A 24,497-nucleotide genomic window follows, 5' to 3' on the forward strand; every position below is an offset into this window, starting at 1 on the left:
ATGTTTTATGAAATTGTCCCAAAGGCTAGGACAGTTGATGTCCTGATGAATCCAGAAGGAGCAACAGACTATGATGGAACCCTACAAGTGGTAATTAGATTTTTTTATTTATAAATCTTCCCCTTAAGTCTAGTTAACAAAAACATTATATTCAGTACATGTTAATAGTTTTTGAAATATAATTAATCTATCATGTATGCTTGCATGCAAATCTAATTCAGATGGCTGCTACATATCAACTCTCTACACCACTTGTCCCAAACCGTGAGACCTATTTTGCGAGATATTGTAAGCGATATTCTGAGAATGACTGGATAGTGGTCGACGTTTCATTAGACAGTGTACACCAAGTTCCAGTAACCGGGTGCAAGAAAAGGCCATCAGGTTGCCTTATTCATGAATTACCTGATGGATTCTCACAGGTGAACTAAATGCATACAATGTTGATCATATATATTATATATTTCATTGTATGAGCTTGATTGATATTTCATGGATTACCTAATTATGGTTTACTCATGTAATGTTTTTCAAGATTACATGGGTTGAGCATGTAGATGCGGACTGCAGGGGTATCAGCGCTATGTATCAACCTCTGCTAGATTCTAGTATAGGATTTGGAGCCAAAAGATGGATCTCTACCCTAGAAAGAAGGTGTCGACAAATGGGAAATGACATCTCGCTAAAGGCCCCTCTAGGAGAATACAATCAACTAGGTACATAAATGAAACTTGCACTAGTAGAATTTCACTTAAAATTCCTGCTGCTCCATCATAAAATTGAATCTCCTATATGCATTTATGTTTTTCACACAGTGATGTCAAGTGATGAAAGAGCTCAGACAGTTCTATTGAAGCTTGCTGCAAAAATGGTGTTAAACTTTAACTCAGGAATTAGTGGTTTAATCGGGAACTGGAAAGAACTATCCGGACATTCTACTGACGACAATATTAGGGTCATGACAAGAATGAATATGAGAGATCATAGCCTACCTAGGGGTACTCTGATATCTGCTGCTTCATCAATTTGGCTTCCAGTGCCACCGAAGTCTGTGTTTGATTTTCTCCGCAATCACAACTCAGGAAGCGAGGTATCTTTACCTGAAATTAAATGCATTACCACTTTTAACTGCAATTAGAAAGAACTTTTCATTATTCGGTCTTCTTAAATTATCATCTATAGGTAAATTATGTTATCTTCATTAGGTTCAAGGCATTATATCAGTGCACATATAGAGACTTCAGACGAATTTATGATTGTAACTAGACTTCATTATCTAAACTGTCTATATAAGTACAACAACTTTCCTTACATTGTTATGCCAAATTGAAGCAAATTTACATGCATCTATATAGTTAGATTCCAAATTAGCTGTTATTCCATGTTGTACGCTGACAACTAATCATTAGACCTTAATATTCCACGTACAGCCGCTGATTCCATACCCCGGTAGGGAATGGGAGGTCCTCTCCGGTGAAACTGCTGTTGAACAAGTGTGTCACATTACCAAAGGCCATGAAGCTAGCTATTCTGTTTCAATACACAAGGTTCTGGTAAGTGCATATGTAGAAAGTTTTCATTTCATTATCAGTAGAAGTAAAAAGGAAATAATGATTTTCTTATTTATAACGATCACAAATTCGTTGTAGGCTGAGAACTCAAGCCAAGAGAACATACTATTACTGCAAGAGAGTTGCAGTGATCCAGTGGCTTCATACATTGTCTTTTCCCGCCTAAGAACTGAGGATATGCATCTGATACTGAATGGAATAAGTTCCCAATATCGACCCCTTCTTCCATCGGGATTTGCAGTGCATCCTGATGGACCTGCTACTGGAACAGAAGGATCCGGAGGATCGTTATTGACCGTTTCGTTTCAGCTATTGGTCGATGATTCTCCGACATTCGTACCGCCCGCTGAAATGCATTCCCAAGCAGCAGACCTCATCAACCTCACGACGGAGAGGATTAAAGTAGCAGTGGAGGAATTCTTATCTCAGGCAGCGCTGCTTGCTTCCATGAATGAGGCCTAATAGAAATGAGGTTGCTATTTCATCATTTGTGTAATCATTAAACATGACAAGTTATTGACAAAGTGCCTTGCTGGATCAAACTAGGTGAAGTGCCACCTTCCTACTGGTCTCGTGATGGTTTAACCATGATTTCTCAGCTCATTGGAAAGCCTATTAAGTTTGATGAAATTACTGCACGTTTTGAATCTTTGAAATTTGCTCGAGTCCAATTTGAACTTGAATATTCTGCACCTAGACCTTCATGTGTATGGGTACCTATTATTATCAAAAAAGGTGTAGAGGAGAGACTTTGAGTAAGTATTGAATATTCCCAGTTGTCGCATTCTTGTAGTATATGCAAAGCTTTTGGCCACTCGTTGACAAGATGCAATGATAACCCTGACAGAGAAGTTCCGCAACCAAAAAGGCCAAGACACCAACTGCAAAATACAAATGAAAAGAAGGGTGATAAGGGAGACAAGGAGAGAGGTACTGATCAGGGAACAAGTCAAGAGACAGAAGCTATGGAGAAAGAGCAGTGTGAAAATTATCTTCTAAACAGAGAAATGATATCATTTGTGGTGGGTAAATTTATGGGTTGTGATGTCGTTATGGATGAGGATCAAATTGTTAAAGAGGCAACAAATGATGATCAAAAGGAAGATGCTGGTTTAGCAGACTCAAATATGGTTACTACTAATGTTTTGATGGGCTGTTTGACTCAGAAAATGATAGTAGAGAAAACATCTTTGGTGTATACTAATGTGGAGATTTACCCACCTGATACAGCAAGATAACAAGGTAACCCAGTCAACTGCTTTGGTTGTGATTCATGAGCCACTTTGCACTGAAAATGTGTTTGAGACTCGAAGCAGTTTAGAAGATGGTGAATTTGTACTTATTTCCGGTGTTATCTAACTAAAAAAATTCAAAACAATACACAATATAACAAATATGAGTAATAAAAATATAGTGTATATATAAATATAAATATATACTCAATCAATATTTTTTAAAAAAAAATTATTATTTAGTTGATAAAAGATAATTAATATTAAAATAAGAATCTGATATTGCAAGGGGTTGCGAAGTTATCAATTTAGATTAATTTATACATTGTAATATTGGATATTTATGTATTATGTCTCAGTTCATGTCTCTTTACTTTTCATCTTTTTGTTACTATTTGCTAGATGTTTAAGAAATTTTAAAACCCGATTCAATCCAGAAAAAAAATGAAAAGTCTGATTTAAACATAGTCTCACTCGGTTTGATACGGACACGGGCCTTAAACGAGTCTCTTTTTTATTCTAAATTTGGATCAATCCAAAATTCAAAAAATTCAGATAAAATCCTAGACTTAAAAAGTCTAAATAAAAGTTCTATTCGATCCTTAGAAGCCCAGATTTTTTAAAACGGCTGAAAAATATGATTTTCTTTCTATATAAATTCTAGAAATGTACAAAAATTTTAATAAATTTTTAAAAAGCATATTAAATTATACTATGAGAATCAAGACAAGTTATAATTCATTGGTTTTTGATTTAATACAATAAATAACATTTATGAAGATTAATAACTGAGAAGTCTAAATGTAATATAAAGGAATATTATTTATTTCGGTATCTAAATTATTCTAATTCAAGATATTATTTGTTTTTTTTTGTAAACAAGCCACGGTTTAAAGCACGGACACGAACTAATATTGATATATAAATAAATGGGTTAAACATAAATCGGATGACTAATTGCGTCCAAATATCTCATTCATTGCAAATTTGACTCAAACGGGTCATTAATTAACTTAATTTGAACATTTCGATACAGTCAAAAATTAAAATTATACAAAATTGAAAAATGGTAACATAGGATGGTAGAGCTCGTTTTGGAATTCAATACGATTACTAAAATTTTCTATTTGGCTCACAGAATAATGATGATATCTGACATTGATTGTCCGAACTTGTGTTATTTTCAAAACTTAGAAGATTAAAAACGAGATTTAATCATGATTTTGTGAGTCAAAAAACAAGTTTTAATAATTATATTGAAGTCCAGAATGACCCCTACCATCATGTGTTAAGATTTTTGGATTCTGACTAGTTTTAGTTTTCGACTTTAACGGAATGACCAAATTAAGTTAATTGATGATCATTTTGAGTCAAAATTGCAATGAGTAATTTACTTGAATTTTTTGGACGCAGTTAGTCACCTACCTACCTGATATTTAACCCACAAATGAATAAATAAATATTTTGATTAAAAGTATGGTTCTTGCCGGCTGGCATGCAAACCTAAAATGGGCCTCTTATTCTCGAGGAAACTTGACCCGATTTTTTAAAAAAAATCGACTTTATTCCAGTGGCGGACGGGTGAGTAACGCGTAAGAACCTGCCTTGGGAGGGGAACAACAGCTATAAACTATGAATTTTTTGAAGAGCGAATTAAACCCAATCTACTAGATCTTTGGAAAATATTATTTTCAGAGCAAAATTTTTATTTTCAGAGCAAAAAAAGACTGAAATGACAAAATTGCCCCTCCTGCATTCACAATAAAAGCCCTGAAAAATATGAATATAAGGATAATTTGGTCTTTTTGCACATAAAAAAAGAGCTCCGAAAATAACATTTTCCTAAATCTTTTTTGCATGTTTGCTTGTCCATGCCGCATAACTAAATACTGGTCAATATCAAATACAATTAAATAATTGATCTTAGATGGGGAATGAAACTATTTTATCTCAAATAATGTGTTTTATAGGCCGGGGTTAAAATATGATTAAAGATTAAAAAAAACCGTTAGTTGGTAAAATGACCATAACAAACTAAAATTAAATTAATAGATTAATTAAGTGTAGTGAACTATTTTTGCAAATTAGTTATATGCTGTTATTTTTTAACAAAATTGGAGAGTAAAAATGCAATTACCTCTTAAAATATATTTAACAAAAAAGCAAATCTATTATTAAAAAATATTAAAATTAAACAATCCATATTTTTAATTTTGAAGAAGAATGTTAATTAATATTAGTATCAATCATTCCGTAAACTGAAACTAAGTCTTAGATTAATTCAAGACATTTTTTAGTAATTCTTTTTTGAAAAAATATATACTTTTCTTTAACTAAATTAATATTAAAAATTTAAATAACTCTAAAAGATAATGCATAATATGTTTTAGAAACCACTTAAGCTATGTTTGGTTTAATAATATTGGGGTTGAAATAGATAAAAGTAGATTAAATCACGGGGATATGCCCGGTTATATTTTAATTCTTCTATAAAAATATAATTTGAAATAGTTTAATTTCAATATGTGTTATATTTATATCATGTTATGATACTGAGATATAAAATAAAAATAAAAATATAAACACCTAAAAAGAGTATGACAAATTATAAGATTTTTTAATTAATTATATAAGTATATAATAAATTGATGAATATTTAAATTAGTGAAAAAGAGAATTAGTGGAGACTTTAAAAATGAGAAGGGAGAAATGAGAAATGAGAAATGAGGAAAAGAGAGAATAAATGGAGGTTATAAATGAAAGATGGACATTCAAAATATAATTAATTAGGAAAAAATGTTAATGGAAGATGAGACACACGTAGGATTTGATGATTTGAGCTATTTAATGAGAATTTGACATATAAGCAACGATGACATCAGCTGTACTATCTTTTAGTATAATGTAGACTCGTATCATATCATGTGTTTTGTTGAAATTTTTTATTTTAAAATCCATTTTTCAAATTCATGAGATATAGGGTTTTGAAAACCATCATATGAGCTATCAAACCCTTGATATCATTTATCACAAGGGCTGAGACTCATTACACGTATTTTATTATATTTTTCATTTTTTTTCTCTCGCTCTGCTGATGTCGACTGCGATACACTATTCAAACGCGCCGACAAGCACTACATGAATTTCATGATTCCAACAGAGCCATATTTTATCATTTGCCTCTTGGTTTGCCAATGAAAAGTTAAAACTAATTCTGTTGGGGAAGATCTTTCAGAACTAAAGCTTTCGCTCTTTATTAGAGCCAGGTGCTCTTATTTTACGACGGGAGGGACGATTGCTTTCATTACTGACCAGAAAGACACCAAATTCTCCTTTAGGTGCTTCAACATCATCTCTTTCGGTTCTTCGGCCATCCAGAGGTGTATATTCCCATTCTGCCTGGATCGAGTATCAGAAGTCATATCGTTTCTACTTTTTCGAGAAAACCGGTCTTCGGGTAATGTCAAATGCACTGTGTTAACAAGTAGGGTTCATAGCTCTTGGTTGGATGATTGACACGAAGGGAGAATAAGCTATCGACCAGTGTCTTCTAGAAAGAGTCTAAATAACATCGCCAAAAAAAAGTCAATCAACGAAACCGGTAAGAAACAGAATTGACAAAATTCACCAGTGAAAAAATAAAAATATTGTAGGAAATATAAAGGAGAAAGAGCAATGAATCCCCTTTGATTTCTCTATTTATAGAGTAAGCGCGCAGTCAGTGTAGCATCTATTGTTCCCGTTCCTGTTGCTGGAGTGTTACAGGACGTTGACATTGGCCAATGAGGAGATTCGGCGGCAAAGAGCTGCTCGAAAAGGGTCATGGTTGGCCCAGTACATCCTCTTGTGCCTCGCCCCTCTCTCTAAAGGGTCTTGGTGCCGAAGAAGGACAGTTGTTGAATCTCGTGCAAGTTAGGTTTTGGTTGTATTGGCTGCAAGCGGAACGTAGGCGCTTTAGGTGTGTATTGACCATGCTGCTTTAACCAGTCCCGCAAGTCAGGAAAACTCTGGCTTAGCCAATTCACTCCTAAACTATAGAAAGTTGGACATTCGATCACAAAATCCATTGACAGCTGCCCAATACGTGTTTATCAACCACCCGTGCATGCGGGGGCGCCGGTTATGAGAACAGTCAGAGCAGATTCTATATAAGAGTACCTTCTGTCCCATTTGGCTCAATATCAATAGCCGGAGATTAAATAGCGAGGGTTACGTATACGGTAAACATGAGCAAGAAAGGGGATGCCATTAATTAGCTGCAAGGGATGAGAGAGGCCTTTTCCGGGTAAGGGATGAATGAGGCCTTACGAGGGCTCTTTCCCACTTAATTGATTAGATTCATTCCTTGAGCACACCAACTTCCTGAAAAAATGCCTACGATTAAAAACCACCGACATGTCAAGATCCAAATTCGAATTGGTTACTGGTCCTGGTCAGAGGCCACTGTGTTCCCGGCGGTCCAACAAAGAGGCTTGCTAATCGAGCAGGTGTGCTGCCGAAGGCGAAGCACAATGGTTACGGCTAATACAGCTAATCTAGATAGCAGTTTCGGGGAGCAGGCAGTTTTTAAATCTTGGGGAACGGAAAGCGTTGCCACCACTTTCTAGCACTGAGGGCTCCTTCTGTAGAATTTAATCAGTTACCCGCACACCTTCAATATGCCTTCCTGGGACCATAAAAGACTTACCCGGTAATAGTATCGTCAGCTTTCACTCACTTAATCTAAGACAGCGCTGATAGCTTGTAATTAACAGCCCCCTTATGAAACAGCAGCCTTTGAACTGTATTTAAGTAGTTATAGTTAAAGTTTGGAATCCTTGCAACTATGATAGAAAGCCGTTTGCTTGTTGCCAAACCCTTCGCCTTTTTTATCAAAGTAGGTCGCGAATGTTCTATTTTAGTCGGTCAGGGGAAACTACCGCTTCTACGACAGTTCCGCCTCCTCGTCTTGCTTCTGGCAAAGCTTCTACTTTGCTTGCTTCTCCCTGGCCATGTCTCACTACAAGGATAGTACAGGCGCCTTTCTTTTTAACTATAGTGTGCTTCTTTTTTTTCAGGTTAAATTTTGATAATGATGAATAAAAAATGTGAATGCATATTTTAGTTTCTTAGATCCTATGTTAAAATATTTATAATCACATATTTTAATAAGAAAAATAAGCAAAAACACTAACTTTTTTAAAAAAAAATTGTGATTTTATTATCTTTTAAAACTTTTTGCAAAAATAGGGAATCAATTAAAATCAAGCAGACACGCAATTAGTTGAATTGTGTTTTTTATATTGCATTTGAGATTACATGAGGTTGCATAAATTCGTCTAAAGTTGCATCTAGTTGCATCAAGTTGCATAAAACCGTATATTCGCAAAAAAAAATTGAAAATAGTATTTTTGCAAATAAAAAAGTAATTTTGCAAATTTTTGTAAAAATATTTTTAGCCTAAGGTATTTTTCAAAAAAACTCTAGTAATATTTATGATTAAATTAAGTGATAGTGTATAATTTTAGTTTTTAATATTAAAATAATTAATTAACAAAAATATAATAAAGTGTCTTTTGATTCTTGATTCCAAATAACTTATCAACCAAACACCACTTAAGGGTATCATTCTCATCCTATTTTTGAACCAAACTGGTGATATCCGGTATCAAGATCCAAACTCATACCAGCTTATACCGATTTTTGATTCCAACCTGATACCACCTAGTTGGCCAAACGATCCCTTAGGGGTTGTTTGGTTCACAAGACAGTATGAATTTGGAATAAGAAATTGGGTTAAAATGGTATGTGGTTGAGCAATCATTCATGATATTATGATATTATGTGTTTGGTTCGGTGCTGGAATGAATCTGTTTAATTTAAATATTTTTAATTCATTGATTTAATCAAACTTTTATATATTACATATGTCGAATTTAAGTTAATATACAACTTACAAACTAAAAAATTAAATAAATAAAAGTGATTAAAAATTTAAAATTTTCAGTAATTTATAATTTTTAAAACAAGTAAAATATTACTAATTAGTATTAAATAAAAATAAGCATTACTTATTTAAGATTAAACAACATGATATTTAAGATATGTGTTTTAAATTTGCATTTAACTTTATAAATAAAAATAAAATAATGAAATTTAATTTCATACCTCGTACATCTCAAACTCACCTTGAGGTATCAAATCTGGATTTCAAATATGTTTAAGAAATTGATATCAAAATTTAAAAACAGTCAACCAAGCAACAAGTATGGGTTATCAAATCTGGATTCCAAATATGTTTAAGAAATTGATATCAAATTTTAAAAACAGTCAACCAAGCAACAAGTATGGGTTTGAAAGAACAAACTCATACATAATACTAGAATAAGTTGAACCAAATGACCCTTAAGATGTTACATTTCAAAAAGAAATCATTCAATAATTTTTTAAGTTAAAAAGTTTGTACTTAAAATCTAAAGGTTCTCTATTAGATATGGAACATATTCATGATATAATTACATTAATAACTTCTTTTAAAGTCAAAACTTTTTAGTAAATTTAAAGGTTATCTCTTACAGAGAGTACAAGATATTCATTATATCTAATTAATTAGGATCTTGTCTTTTTAAAAAATTTATTAGGGTCGAAGATGGTTAAATTTAAATCTCTCAACAAATAAATGTCTTGTACACTGCAGGACAAAAACATACAGTTCATCAGCGAGTAGCTCTCATTTTCTGGCCTTTGCATTCGCCTGATCAACATAAATTTTCTAGATATCTCGACCAAATAAATCTCGTATACATAAAATTCCTGAATTCAGACAACGTGCAAGAATGGTGACACCGGCTAAACAATCCCTGGATGGAGAAGGAAGCAGCGCTCTTCGATTTTCGACTAATGTTCAGGTGAATTCTTCAATGTAACTACTATTTTTTTGTAAAAATAAGAAGTCACTAGAATGTAGAAATGTTTCTGTGATGTATACCAACAGTAAAATATTTTGAAATGATTTAAATAGCGCCTAAACTAAAGGAATGTTGTGGCACAGGAGGAACTGGGACAAAACAACTCAGGAGGAGGGCAAGATGACTGGGATCAAGGTGTTGTGTCAGCGGCGGCTGCAGAGAAAGCTCTGGGAAAGAGGAAGCTCGAAGACATTATCGACGAGCAGATAACTGATGAGCAGCAGCAAGCGTAAGCTTTTTGTTTGTTTCCACAACAAATTATTGTTTTTTTCTTTGTTTTTAACTCAAATTACTTTGTTGGAGCGTACAGTGCACACATTGAGGCGAATCAAGGAGAGGAAATTGCAAGATCAGAGTTGCAGGATTCTCGTCAACAGGTAGCAAAACTAACCTCTTTTGTGTTCGTAATTTATTAATGTCTCTGTTAAGTAATCAATCGCTCTAAAACCTTAAGATTGTAGAGAAAAACCCAAATATGATCTTATACTCTTTAACACTCCAATTAATTATACGATACTTTTCGCTACGATCGATAATAACAAATAAAACCAATACCAATAACAAATATTTTAATAGAACAAATGGGGTGAAAGGACTCGAACATAAGACCCTCCCTAGACCGCGCTCTTATACCATGTTAAGTAAACAGATTCACATAATTGACTAACCGAAACAAGATTTAACTTGAGATCCTGTATATAATAAACATCAAAAAAAATACACCGTTGGAGTGACTACGGAACCAACACCTTGTAAGGCGTAGGAGTATCGTTGATTCCCTCTTAATTAGTTACATATTGTTTACATTCAATATGGTTCTTTTTCTTTGCTTGACTTTCTTCTTTTTGTCCGTGACATTTGTAATTTGAAAAAAAAAAAGAGATGTATGCTACAGCCTGAAAAGCACGAGGCAAAGATTGATAAGGCTCCAACAAGTTACAATATGGTAAGTCCTCTCTGATCTGCTAATCTTGAAAATGAAAGTACTAGTGGCACTAATTCAGGAGACAGTCATAACTTACTCAATGCAATGACGGCCAACAAATTTCAGGAAGCAATAGTTGAGCTTGTACGGTTGGCGACAGAAAGAGCTGAGAGTGATGGCTGTGGTCACTGAACCGCTGTGGAGGCATTGCGGTGCTGATGATGGAAGCAGAATTCTTGATAAAGTGGCATATAGTAGAATGTTTCCAAATCTGGTTGGCCCCAGACAAGTAGGCTTCACATCTGAAGTTTCTCGTGAAACTGCCAGGATTGAATTGAGTCCCAAGAACCTCGTCAGTTATTTTATGGACGTGGTCAGTATTATTTAAATTCTTTTGTATTTGTTAAAAATAGCACCTGTATATACCAGTTTATATATATATAAGTGTTTCTTTATCTGAGAGAAAACAAGATAGATGCACTAGTAAGAGTCTGTTATTATTTCAAAAGAAGAACAGTACAATATAAGAGATTGGTTTAGCTGATAATGGCTAAAAACCAGGGACACAACTGATTCTCCTAACACGACTGAAACACACGATTATTTCTCTGGACTCCTATAAAATCTCTACTACGTGAAGACTAATTCCACAAGCTGATCTCTAGACATGCAGCAGTAACAGGCACGTGCATGTGTAAAAAGAAACTTACATTAAATAAAATAACAAGCTTAAATTAAAAACCCAACAATCACCCTCCTAATTTAAGCTTGTTTGCTTAACTCCTTCACTCCCAGTAGTTTCCGCATTCTCTCAAATTTAACAGTAGTGAGGCTCTTCGTTAACACATCTGCTCGCTGAAACTCCGTGCTGACATGCTTGACAATTATCTCACCCCTTTCAATGCATTCACGGATAAAATGATAGCGGATATCTATGTGTTTGCTACGGCCATGAAACACTGGATTTTTGGCCAAATCGATCGCGGATTTGTTGTCTATGTATATAACCACAGGACTAACAAAATCTCCAGTTATTTGTTTCAACAGGTTCCGTAACCAAATAGCTTGGCACGCAGCCGCTGTTGCTGCCATGAACTCCGCCTCGCAGGATGAGAGAGCAATGCACCGTTGTTTTTGAGATACCCAGGTCACTAAACTTTCATTCAGGTAGAATACCATGCCTCCAGTACTTCTTCTGTCAACAACAAAACCACCCATATCGCTGTCAGAATAACCAGTGAGAATATTGTTTCCACCTTCCTTTGTGTATACCAGGCCAAAATCAATTGTACCCTTTATGTAGCGCAGAATTCTCTTTGCTGCATTCATGTGCATCGTGGTGGGCTTTTCCATAAACCTACTCACCATCCCAACCGAAAAAGCAATATCTGGCCTCGTATTTACAAGGTAACGTAACCCACCTACTATACTTTTGAACAGAGTAGAATTCACAGGCTTACCGTTCTCATCCTTTGACATTGATTCCTTGGGATCCATCGGGTATTTGACTGGATTGCAGCCTGCCAATCCTGCTTTCTCTAGAATTTTTTTTGCGTACGCTGCTTGCTTCAATTCTATGTAATCAGCACCTTGCTCGACTTCAATTCCTAAGTAATAGGATAATCTCCCTAGATCACTCATTTCGAATCTGCTGCTCATCTTTGCCTTGAAGTCTTGAATGATTGACACACTTGTACCCGTCACTAGTAAGTCATCCACATATACACCCACGATCAGAAACTCATCTCCCTCCCTTTTGGTGTAAACAGCATGTTCAACAGGACATCTCATGAATCCCAGTTCCTCAAGGCATTTGTTTAATTTCGCATACCATGCCCGGGGCGCTTGTCGTAGCCCATACAAAGCTTTTAACAGCTTGTATACTAAGTGCTCCTGGCCCGCTTTCTTAAACCCTTCCGGTTGAGAGACGTAGACTTCCTCAAGAATCTCCCCGTTGAGGAATGCCGTTTTTACATCAAGATGGTGCACCTCCCAACCATTTTTAGCAGCCAAAGCAAGAAGCAATCTGACGGTTTCAAGTCGAGTTACAGGTGCGAAGATTTCCTCGAAGTCAACCCCATGTTTCTGTACATATCCTTTAGCCACGATTCTAGCCTTGTGTTTCACAATTCTTCCGTTAGCATCCTTCTTCAATTTGAATATCCACTTCAGACCAATAGCCTTATGTCCAGCAGGTAACTCTGTCAACTCCCAAGTTTTATTTTTCTCAACAGCCTCCATCTCTTTCTTCATAGCTTTCCTCCACTCCGTTTCTTTTGCTGCCTGTTCATAGCACACAGGCTCATCCACTCCCATGAGGTACAGTTCTTCGTCAAGCTCTATCTCTTCTGTATTGTCATAAATATCTGTCAATGATCTGTAGTTTCTGGGTTCGCTGCTGGTGGAATCTAGATCAGAGAGTGTCTCAGATGATTGAGAGTTTTCAGTTTCTGTTGTATGTTCATTTGTATTGTCTGAGCTCGCACTTTGAGATGTGAATGTTTCCTCCTCGCTTGTATTCTCGGCTGATTCTGTCACAGATATGTTCTGAACAACAAACATTTCAGGGTGAGTGATCTGCACTTCCTTATGTTTCTCCCACGACCACATTTTAGATTCCTCAAAGACCAAGTCTCGACTTACATGGATTGTGTTTGCCACTGGATCATACACCCTGTATGCTTTTGTACCTGGCTCTTTGCCGAGATGAATTACAGGCTTACTACGATCATCGAGTTTTTTTTGTGTATGCATTTGGAATCTTCATGTGGGCAACACAGCCGAAAACTCGGATATGTCCGATCTGTGGCTTGTAACCTGACCAGGCTTCATATGGAGTAATATCGGACACAGCTCTCGTCGGCAATCTGTTAAGGATATACACAGAATGACGAACTGCCTCACCCCAGAACATAGAGGGTAAGCGTTTCTCCTTTAAAAAGCTTCTAGCCATTTCTACCACAGTTCTATTCCTCCGCTCCACGATTCCATTCTGCTGTGGAGAGAAAGGGGCCGTGAATTGCCTGTTGATTCCAGCTTCCTCACAATAAGACATGAATTGCTTGGACATGAACTCCCCTCCTCTATCAGTTCTCAATGTTTTTATTTTCTTTTCCATACCATCTTCAACTTGTGCTCTGAATCTTTTAAAAACCTCGAAGGCTTCGTCTTTGGTTTTTAACATGAAAACCCACATGGCACGGCTGAAATCATCCACCAATAGAAAAAAGTACTTGTTTCCTGCAGGAGTTGTTGGTGTTATCGGGCCACAGAGGTCACCATATATCAATTCCAAGACTCTTTTTGTACTATAGTTCGACTGTGATGGAAACGGGTTCCTGGTTTGCTTCGACATTAGGCAGCCTGTACATGGTTCTTTAGGCTGATTCACATTTGGCATGCCATATACCATTTTACTTGTGGACATCAGATTCATAGCCCTGAAATTAACATGTCCTAGTCTCGAATGCCAAAGCCACGAAGACTCATCTGACTTAGACAACATGCATTTAGATTTGCTGTTCTCAATAATAATTTTATAGAGCCTATTGTGAGAACGTCTTACTTTCATAAGCAGATTTCCATTCAAGTCTCGAACAAACAGATAGTCACCACGTAAAATAACCTCATTTCCAGATTCAGATAATTGACCGAGGCTAATGATATTACTACGAAGTGTAGGGATATAATATACCTCATTTAAAACACGCTCCTCCCCGTTCTTGCAGTTCAGCACTATGTTTCCCTTCCCTTTGATATGAACTGTTGAACCATCTCCAAATTTGACTTGTCCAGTTATCTTCTCATCCAGTTCTCTGAATTTTGATTTTTGACCCGTCATGTGGTTGCTTGCGCCATTGTCTAAGTACCACAAGTTTGAGTCACCTTTTGCCTTTTCATTTTCAGCAGTGTTCAACTTTGGGGCTATCCTTTCTTCATTCAACATCACACTAGCATTTTCCTCTTCACGCTCTGTTAGCAACAGAGCTGGTTCATCATCTTGAATCTGGGCTATGTTAACCTCCTGTTTTTGATCTCTGTCACGTCGCGGTTTGCGACACTCTGCTGCATAGTGTCCATGTAGTTGACAGTTAAAACATCTGACTCGGCTCTTATCTCGCACCAGTCGATTATTGTCCCTTCCACGATAGTCATTGTTATTTTTAAAACGTTGCCCAGACTCTAATCCTCCCTTGCTCCCTCGCTTGAGCCATTCCTCTCTAGTGAGCAATAACTTGCTCTCCTCGCCTTCTCTTTTCAACCATTCTTCTTCTGTGAGCAGCAACTGCCCTCCACTGACCTCTACTTGGCCACGTATTCTTTCTTCATGTGCCTTAAGCGATCCAACAGCCTCCTCGACCGTCATAGTTTCCAGATTCCCAAACTGTTCAATGGTGGACGCTATTTGTAGAAACTTTGAGGGTACTGCTCTGAGCAATTTTTTCACCACATATTCCTCCTCAATAGTTTCACCTAGGGCTCGTATATTCGTCACCAGGCCATGTAGCTTCATGCAGAAATCATCTAGGGATTCCGTGTCTTTCATGTTCAGCATCTCGAACTCGGTTTTTAGAGTCTGTACCTTCGCTTTCTTTACTCGTTCTGCTCCCAGGCACATGGTTTTTATGGAATCCCAAGCTTCTTTAGCCGTCTGTTTTTCAGCAACGGACAAGAGAATGTCCTCAGGTATGGCTTGATATATCGCAGCGAGTGCGATCTTGTCCATTCTGTCCTCGACCTTCGCCGTGTCGTCTTTTGGCTCCACTGCATCCCAAACACCGTGTGCCTGCATAAACACTTTCATCTTTAAAGACCATGCTGTGTAGTTTCCTCTTGATAGCATGGGATAGCTCAAACTGACTGCACCTTCCTTTACTTTGCTTGTCTCGATCGTAGTCATTCTTGGCATATATTTGGGCATTCACAGGTTGCTAGCTCTGATACCAGAATGTTAAAAATAGCACCTGTATATACCAGTTTATATATATATAAGTGTTTCTTTATCTGAGAGAAAACAAGATAGATGCACTAGTAAGAGTCTGTTATTATTTCAAAAGAAGAACAGTACAATATAAGAGATTGGTTTAGCTGATAATGGCTAAAAACCAGGGACACAACTGATTCTCCTAACACGACTGAAACACACGATTATTTCTCTGGACTCCTATAAAATCTCTACTACGTGAAGACTAATTCCACAAGCTGATCTCTAGACATGCAGCAGTAACAGGCACGTGCATGTGTAAAAAGAAACTTACATTAAATAAAATAACAAGCTTAAATTAAAAACCCAACAGTATTTGTTTTGCATTGTCAATCTAGAACTGATGAATTTGCTTTCTAACTTGTCATCTTTTTTGTTAACTAGAGTAACTGGTATGTGATGTTTTATGAAATTGTCCCAAAGGCTAGGACAGTTGATGTCCTGATGAATCCAGAAGGAGCAACAGACTATGATGGAACCCTACAAGTGGTAATTAGATTTTTTTATTTATAAATCTTCCCCTTAAGTCTAGTTAACAAAAACATTATATTCAGTACATGTTAATAGTTTTTGAAATATAATTAATCTATCATGTATGCTTGCATGCAAATCTAATTCAGATGGCTGCTACATATCAACTCTCTACACCACTTGTCCCAAACCGTGAGACCTATTTTGCGAGATATTGTAAGCGATATTCTGAGAATGACTGGATAGTGGTCGACGTTTCATTAGACAGTGTACACCAAGTTCCAGTAACCGGGTGCAAGAAAAGGCCATCAGGTTGCCTTATTCATGAATTACCTGATGGATTCTCACAGGTGAACTAAATGCATACAATGTTGATCATATATATTATATATTTCATTGTATGAGCTTGATTGATATTTCATGGATTACCTAATTATGGTTTACTCATGTAATGTTTTTCAAGATTACATGGGTTGAGCATGTAGATGCGGACTGCAGGGGTATCAGCGCTATGTATCAACCTCTGCTAGATTCTAGTATAGGATTTGGAGCCAAAAGATGGATCTCTACCCTAGAAAGAAGGTGTCGACAAATGGGAAATGACATCTCGCTAAAGGCCCCTCTAGGAGAATACAATCAACTAGGTACATAAATGAAACTTGCACTAGTAGAATTTCACTTAAAATTCCTGCTGCTCCATCATAAAATTGAATCTCCTATATGCATTTATGTTTTTCACACAGTGATGTCAAGTGATGAAAGAGCTCAGACAGTTCTATTGAAGCTTGCTGCAAAAATGGTGTTAAACTTTAACTCAGGAATTAGTGGTTTAATCGGGAACTGGAAAGAACTATCCGGACATTCTACTGACGACAATATTAGGGTCATGACAAGAATGAATATGAGAGATCATAGCCTACCTAGGGGTACTCTGATATCTGCTGCTTCATCAATTTGGCTTCCAGTGCCACCGAAGTCTGTGTTTGATTTTCTCCGCAATCACAACTCAGGAAGCGAGGTATCTTTACCTGAAATTAAATGCATTACCACTTTTAACTGCAATTAGAAAGAACTTTTCATTATTCGGTCTTCTTAAATTATCATCTATAGGTAAATTATGTTATCTTCATTAGGTTCAAGGCATTATATCAGTGCACATATAGAGACTTCAGACGAATTTATGATTGTAACTAGACTTCATTATCTAAACTGTCTATATAAGTACAACAACTTTCCTTACATTGTTATGCCAAATTGAAGCAAATTTACATGCATCTATATAGTTAGATTCCAAATTAGCTGTTATTCCATGTTGTACGCTGACAACTAATCATTAGACCTTAATATTCCACGTACAGCCGCTGATTCCATACCCCGGTAGGGAATGGGAGGTCCTCTCCGGTGAAACTGCTGTTGAACAAGTGTGTCACATTACCAAAGGCCATGAAGCTAGCTATTCTGTTTCAATACACAAGGTTCTGGTAAGTGCATATGTAGAAAGTTTTCATTTCATTATCAGTAGAAGTAAAAAGGAAATAATGATTTTCTTATTTATAACGATCACAAATTCGTTGTAGGCTGAGAACTCAAGCCAAGAGAACATACTATTACTGCAAGAGAGTTGCAGTGATCCAGTGGCTTCATACATTGTCTTTTCCCGCCTAAGAACTGAGGATATGCATCTGATACTGAATGGAATAAGTTCCCAATATCGACCCCTTCTTCCATCGGGATTTGCAGTGCATCCTGATGGACCTGCTACTGGAACAGAAGGATCCGGAGGATCGTTATTGACCGTTTCGTTTCAGCTATTGGTCGATGATTCTCCGACATTCGTACCGCCCGCTGAAATGCATTCCCAAGCAGCAGACCTCATCAACCTCACGACGGAGAGGATTAAAGTAGCAGTGGAGGAATTCTTATCTCAGGCAGCGCTGCTTGCTTCCATGAATGAGGCCTAATAGAAATGAGGTTGCTATTTCATCATTTGTGTAATCATTAAACATGACAAGTTATTGACAAAGTGCCTTGCTGGATCAAACTAGGTGAAGTGCCACCTTCCTACTGGTCTCGTGATGGTTTAACCATGATTTCTCAGCTCATTGGAAAGCCTATTAAGTTTGATGAAATTACTGCACGTTTTGAATCTTTGAAATTTGCTCGAGTCCAATTTGAACTTGAATATTCTGCACCTAGACCTTCATGTGTATGGGTACCTATTATTATCAAAAAAGGTGTAGAGGAGAGACTTTGAGTAAGTATTGAATATTCCCAGTTGTCGCATTCTTGTAGTATATGCAAAGCTTTTGGCCACTCGTTGACAAGATGCAATGATAACCCTGACAGAGAAGTTCCGCAACCAAAAAGGCCAAGACACCAACTGCAAAATACAAATGAAAAGAAGGGTGATAAGGGAGACAAGGAGAGAGGTACTGATCAGGGAACAAGTCAAGAGACAGAAGCTATGGAGAAAGAGCAGTGTGAAAATTATCTTCTAAACAGAGAAATGATATCATTTGTGGTGGGTAAATTTATGGGTTGTGATGTCGTTATGGATGAGGATCAAATTGTTAAAGAGGCAACAAATGATGATCAAAAGGAAGATGCTGGTTTAGCAGACTCAAATATGGTTACTACTAATGTTTTGATGGGCTGTTTGACTCAGAAAATGATAGTAGAGAAAACATCTTTGGTGTATACTAATGTGGAGATTTACCCACCTGATACAGCAAGATAACAAGGTAACCCAGTCAACTGCTTTGGTTGTGATTCATGAGCCACTTTGCACTGAAAATGTGTTTGAGACTCGAAGCAGTTTAGAAGATGGTGAATTTGTACTTATTTCCGGTGTTATCTAACTAAAAAAATTCAAAACAATACACAATATAACAAATATGAGTAATAAAAATATAGTGTATATATAAATATAAATATATACTCAATCAATATTTTTTAAAAAAAATTATTATTTAGTTGATAAAAGATAATTAATATTAAAATAAGAATCTGATATTGCAAGGGGTTGCGAAGTTATCAATTTAGATTAATTTATACATTGTAATATTGGATATTTATGTATTATGTCTCAGTTCATGTCTCTTTACTTTTCATCTTTTTGTTACTATTTGCTAGATGTTTAAGAAATTTTAAAACCCGATTCAATCCAGAAAAAAAATGAAAAGTCTGATTTAAACATAGTCTCACTCGGTTTGATACGGACACGGGCCTTAAACGAGTCTCTTTTTTATTCTAAATTTGGATCAATCCAAAATTCAAAAAATTCAGATAAAATCCTAGACTTAAAAAGTCTAAATAAAAGTTCTATTCGATCCTTAGAAGCCCAGATTTTTTAAAACGGCTGAAAAATATGATTTTCTTTCTATATAAATTCTAGAAATGTACAAAAATTTTAATAAATTTTTAAAAAGCATATTAAATTATACTATGAGAATCAAGACAAGTTATAATTCATTGGTTTTTGATTTAATACAATAAATAACATTTATGAAGATTAATAACTGAGAAGTCTAAATGTAATATAAAGGAATATTATTTATTTCGGTATCTAAATTATTCTAATTCAAGATATTATTTGTTTTTTTTTGTAAACAAGCCACGGTTTAAAGCACGGACACGAACTAATATTGATATATAAATAAATGGGTTAAACATAAATCGGATGACTAATTGCGTCCAAATATCTCATTCATTGCAAATTTGACTCAAACGGGTCATTAATTAACTTAATTTGAACATTTCGATACAGTCAAAAATTAAAATTATACAAAATTGAAAAATGGTAACATAGGATGGTAGAGCTCGTTTTGGAATTCAATACGATTACTAAAATTTTCTATTTGGCTCACAGAATAATGATGATATCTGACATTGATTGTCCGAACTTGTGTTATTTTCAAAACTTAGAAGATTAAAAACGAGATTTAATCATGATTTTGTGAGTCAAAAAACAAGTTTTAATAATTATATTGAAGTCCAGAATGACCCCTACCATCATGTGTTAAGATTTTTGGATTCTGACTAGTTTTAGTTTTCGACTTTAACGGAATGACCAAATTAAGTTAATTGATGATCATTTTGAGTCAAAATTGCAATGAGTAATTTACTTGAATTTTTTGGACGCAGTTAGTCACCTACCTACCTGATATTTAACCCACAAATGAATAAATAAATATTTTGATTAAAAGTATGGTTCTTGCCGGCTGGCATGCAAACCTAAAATGGGCCTCTTATTCTCGAGGAAACTTGACCCGATTTTTTAAAAAAAATCGACTTTATTCCAGTGGCGGACGGGTGAGTAACGCGTAAGAACCTGCCTTGGGAGGGGAACAACAGCTATAAACTATGAATTTTTTGAAGAGCGAATTAAACCCAATCTACTAGATCTTTGGAAAATATTATTTTCAGAGCAAAATTTTTATTTTCAGAGCAAAAAAAGACTGAAATGACAAAATTGCCCCTCCTGCATTCACAATAAAAGCCCTGAAAAATATGAATATAAGGATAATTTGGTCTTTTTGCACATAAAAAAAGAGCTCCGAAAATAACATTTTCCTAAATCTTTTTTGCATGTTTGCTTGTCCATGCCGCATAACTAAATACTGGTCAATATCAAATACAATTAAATAATTGATCTTAGATGGGGAATGAAACTATTTTATCTCAAATAATGTGTTTTATAGGCCGGGGTTAAAATATGATTAAAGATTAAAAAAAACCGTTAGTTGGTAAAATGACCATAACAAACTAAAATTAAATTAATAGATTAATTAAGTGTAGTGAACTATTTTTGCAAATTAGTTATATGCTGTTATTTTTTAACAAAATTGGAGAGTAAAAATGCAATTACCTCTTAAAATATATTTAACAAAAAAGCAAATCTATTATTAAAAAATATTAAAATTAAACAATCCATATTTTTAATTTTGAAGAAGAATGTTAATTAATATTAGTATCAATCATTCCGTAAACTGAAACTAAGTCTTAGATTAATTCAAGACATTTTTTAGTAATTCTTTTTTGAAAAAATATATACTTTTCTTTAACTAAATTAATATTAAAAATTTAAATAACTCTAAAAGATAATGCATAATATGTTTTAGAAACCACTTAAGCTATGTTTGGTTTAATAATATTGGGGTTGAAATAGATAAAAGTAGATTAAATCACGGGGATATGCCCGGTTATATTTTAATTCTTCTATAAAAATATAATTTGAAATAGTTTAATTTCAATATGTGTTATATTTATATCATGTTATGATACTGAGATATAAAATAAAAATAAAAATATAAACACCTAAAAAGAGTATGACAAATTATAAGATTTTTTAATTAATTATATAAGTATATAATAAATTGATGAATATTTAAATTAGTGAAAAAGAGAATTAGTGGAGACTTTAAAAATGAGAAGGGAGAAATGAGAAATGAGAAATGAGGAAAAGAGAGAATAAATGGAGGTTATAAATGAAAGATGGACATTCAAAATATAATTAATTAGGAAAAAATGTTAATGGAAGATGAGACACACGTAGGATTTGATGATTTGAGCTATTTAATGAGAATTTGACATATAAGCAACGATGACATCAGCTGTACTATCTTTTAGTATAATGTAGACTCGTATCATATCATGTGTTTTGTTGAAATTTTTTATTTTAAAATCCATTTTTCAAATTCATGAGATATAGGGTTTTGAAAACCATCATATGAGCTATCAAACCCTTGATATCATTTATCACAAGGGCTGAGACTCATTACACGTATTTTATTATATTTTTCATTTTTTTTCTCTCGCTCTGCTGATGTCGACTGCGATACACTATTCAAACGCGCCGACAAGCACTACATGAATTTCATGATTCCAACAGAGCCATATTTTATCATTTGCCTCTTGGTTTGCCAATGAAAAGTTAAAACTAATTCTGTTGGGGAAGATCTTTCAGAACTAAAGCTTTCGCTCTTTATTAGAGCCAGGTGCTCTTATTTTACGACGGGAGGGACGATTGCTTTCATTACTGACCAGAAAGACACCAAATTCTCCTTTAGGTGCTTCAACATCATCTCTTTCGGTTCTTCGGCCATCCAGAGGTGTATATTCCCATTCTGCCTGGATCGAGTATCAGAAGTCATATCGTTTCTACTTTTTCGAGAAAACCGGTCTTCGGGTAATGTCAAATGCACTGTGTTAACAAGTAGGGTTCATAGCTCTTGGTTGGATGATTGACACGAAGGGAGAATAAGCTATCGACCAGTGTCTTCTAGAAAGAGTCTAAATAACATCGCCAAAAAAAAGTCAATCAACGAAACCGGTAAGAAACAGAATTGACAAAATTCACCAGTGAAAAAATAAAAATATTGTAGGAAATATAAAGGAGAAAGAGCAATGAATCCCCTTTGATTTCTCTATTTATAGAGTAAGCGCGCAGTCAGTGTAGCATCTATTGTTCCCGTTCCTGTTGCTGGAGTGTTACAGGACGTTGACATTGGCCAATGAGGAGATTTGGCGGCAAAGAGCTGCTCGAAAAGGGTCATGGTTGGCCCAGTACATCCTCTTGTGCCTCGCCCCTCTCTCTAAAGGGTCTTGGTGCCGAAGAAGGTCAGTTGTTGAATCTCGTGCAAGTTAGGTGGTGGTTGTATTGGCTGCAAGCGGAACGTAGGCGCTTTAGGTGTGTATTGACCATGCTGCTTTAACCAGTCCCGCAAGTCAGGAAAACTCTGGCTTAGCCAATTCACTCCTAAACTATAGAAAGTTGGACATTCGATCACAAAATCCATTGACAGCTGCCCAATACGTGTTTATCAACCACCCGTGCATGCGGGGGCGCCGGTTATGAGAACAGTCAGAGCAGATTCTATATAAGAGTACCTTCTGTCCCATTTGGCTCAATATCAATAGCCGGAGATTAAATAGCGAGGGTTACGTATACGGTAAACATGAGCAAGAAAGGGGATGCCATTAATTAGCTGCAAGGGATGAGAGAGGCCTTTTCCGGGTAAGGGATGAATGAGGCCTTACGAGGGCTCTTTCCCACTTAATTGATTAGATTCATTCCTTGAGCACACCAACTTCCTGAAAAAATGCCTACGGTTAAAAATCACCGACATGTCAAGATCCAAATTCGAATTGGTTACTGGTCCTGGTCAGAGGCCACTGTGTTCCCGGCGGTCCAACAAAGAGGCTTGCTAATCGAGCAGGTGTGCTGCCGAAGGCGAAGCACAATGGTTACGGCTAATACAGCTAATCTAGATAGCAGTTTCGGGGAGCAGACAGTTTTTAAATCTTGGGGAACGGAAAGCGTTGCCACCACTTTCTAGCACTGAGGGCTCCTTCTGTAGAATTTAATCAGTTACCCGCACACCTTCAATATGCCTTCCTGGGACCATAAAAGACTTACCCGGTAATAGTATCGTCAGCTTTCACTCACTTAATCTAAGACAGCGCTGATAGCTTGTAATTAACAGCCCCCTTATGAAACAGCAGCCTTTGAACTGTATTTAAGTAGTTATAGTTAAAGTTTGGAATCCTTGCAACTATGATAGAAAGCCGTTTGCTTGTTGCCAAACCCTTCGCCTTTTTTATCAAAGTAGGTCGCGAATGTTCTATTTTAGTCGGTCAGGGGAAACTACCGCTTCTACGACAGTTCCGCCTCCTCGTCTTGCTTCTGGCAAAGCTTCTACTTTGCTTGCTTCTCCCTGGCCATGTCTCACTACAAGGATAGTACAGGCGCCTTTCTTTTTAACTATAGTGTGCTTCTTTTTTTTCAGGTTAAATTTTGATATTGATGAATAAAAAATGTGAATGCATATTTTAGTTTCTTAGATCCTATGTTAAAATATTTATAATCACATATTTTAATAAGAAAAATAAGCAAAAACACTAACTTTTTTAAAAAAAAATTGTGATTTTATTATCTTTTAAAACTTTTTGCAAAAATAGGGAATCAATTAAAATCAAGCAGACACGCAATTAGTTGAATTGTGTTTTTTATATTGCATTTGAGATTACATGAGGTTGCATAAATTCGTCTAAAGTTGCATCTAGTTGCATCAAGTTGCATAAAACCGTATATTCGCAAAAAAAATTGAAAATAGTATTTTTGCAAATAAAAAAGTAATTTTGCAAATTTTTGTAAAAATATTTTTAGCCTAAGGTATTTTTCAAAAAAACTCTAGTAATATTTATGATTAAATTAAGTGATAGTGTATAATTTTAGTTTTTAATATTAAAATAATTAATTAACAAAAATATAATAAAGTGTCTTTTGATTCTTGATTCCAAATAACTTATCAACCAAACATCACTTAAGGGTATCATTCTCATCCTATTTTTGAACCAAACTGGTGA

The 24,497-nt window shown here is 35.5% G+C and overlaps 2 protein-coding genes across 2 annotated transcripts; both read left to right on the plus strand.

Moving 5' to 3' along the window:
• Positions 1-2,033, plus strand: LOC141703754 (homeobox-leucine zipper protein ROC1-like). Its single transcript, XM_074507185.1, has 6 exons — positions 1-90; positions 222-422; positions 536-716; positions 816-1,090; positions 1,431-1,553; positions 1,650-2,033. The coding sequence occupies exons 1-6, from the start codon at positions 1-3 to the stop codon at positions 2,031-2,033; spliced, it is 1,254 nt and encodes a 417-aa protein (XP_074363286.1).
• A 14,025-nt stretch (positions 2,034-16,058) lies between these two features.
• Positions 16,059-18,091, plus strand: LOC141703755 (homeobox-leucine zipper protein ROC1-like). Its single transcript, XM_074507186.1, has 6 exons — positions 16,059-16,148; positions 16,280-16,480; positions 16,594-16,774; positions 16,874-17,148; positions 17,489-17,611; positions 17,708-18,091. Exons 1-6 carry the CDS (start codon positions 16,059-16,061, stop codon positions 18,089-18,091), a joined length of 1,254 nt encoding a protein of 417 aa, XP_074363287.1.
• Positions 18,092-24,497: the final 6,406 nt, after the last annotated feature.

Source organism: Apium graveolens, unplaced genomic scaffold (genome assembly GCF_009905375.1).
Source record: "Apium graveolens cultivar Ventura unplaced genomic scaffold, ASM990537v1 ctg7076, whole genome shotgun sequence".
NCBI classification, from domain to species: Eukaryota; Viridiplantae; Streptophyta; class Magnoliopsida; order Apiales; family Apiaceae; genus Apium; species Apium graveolens.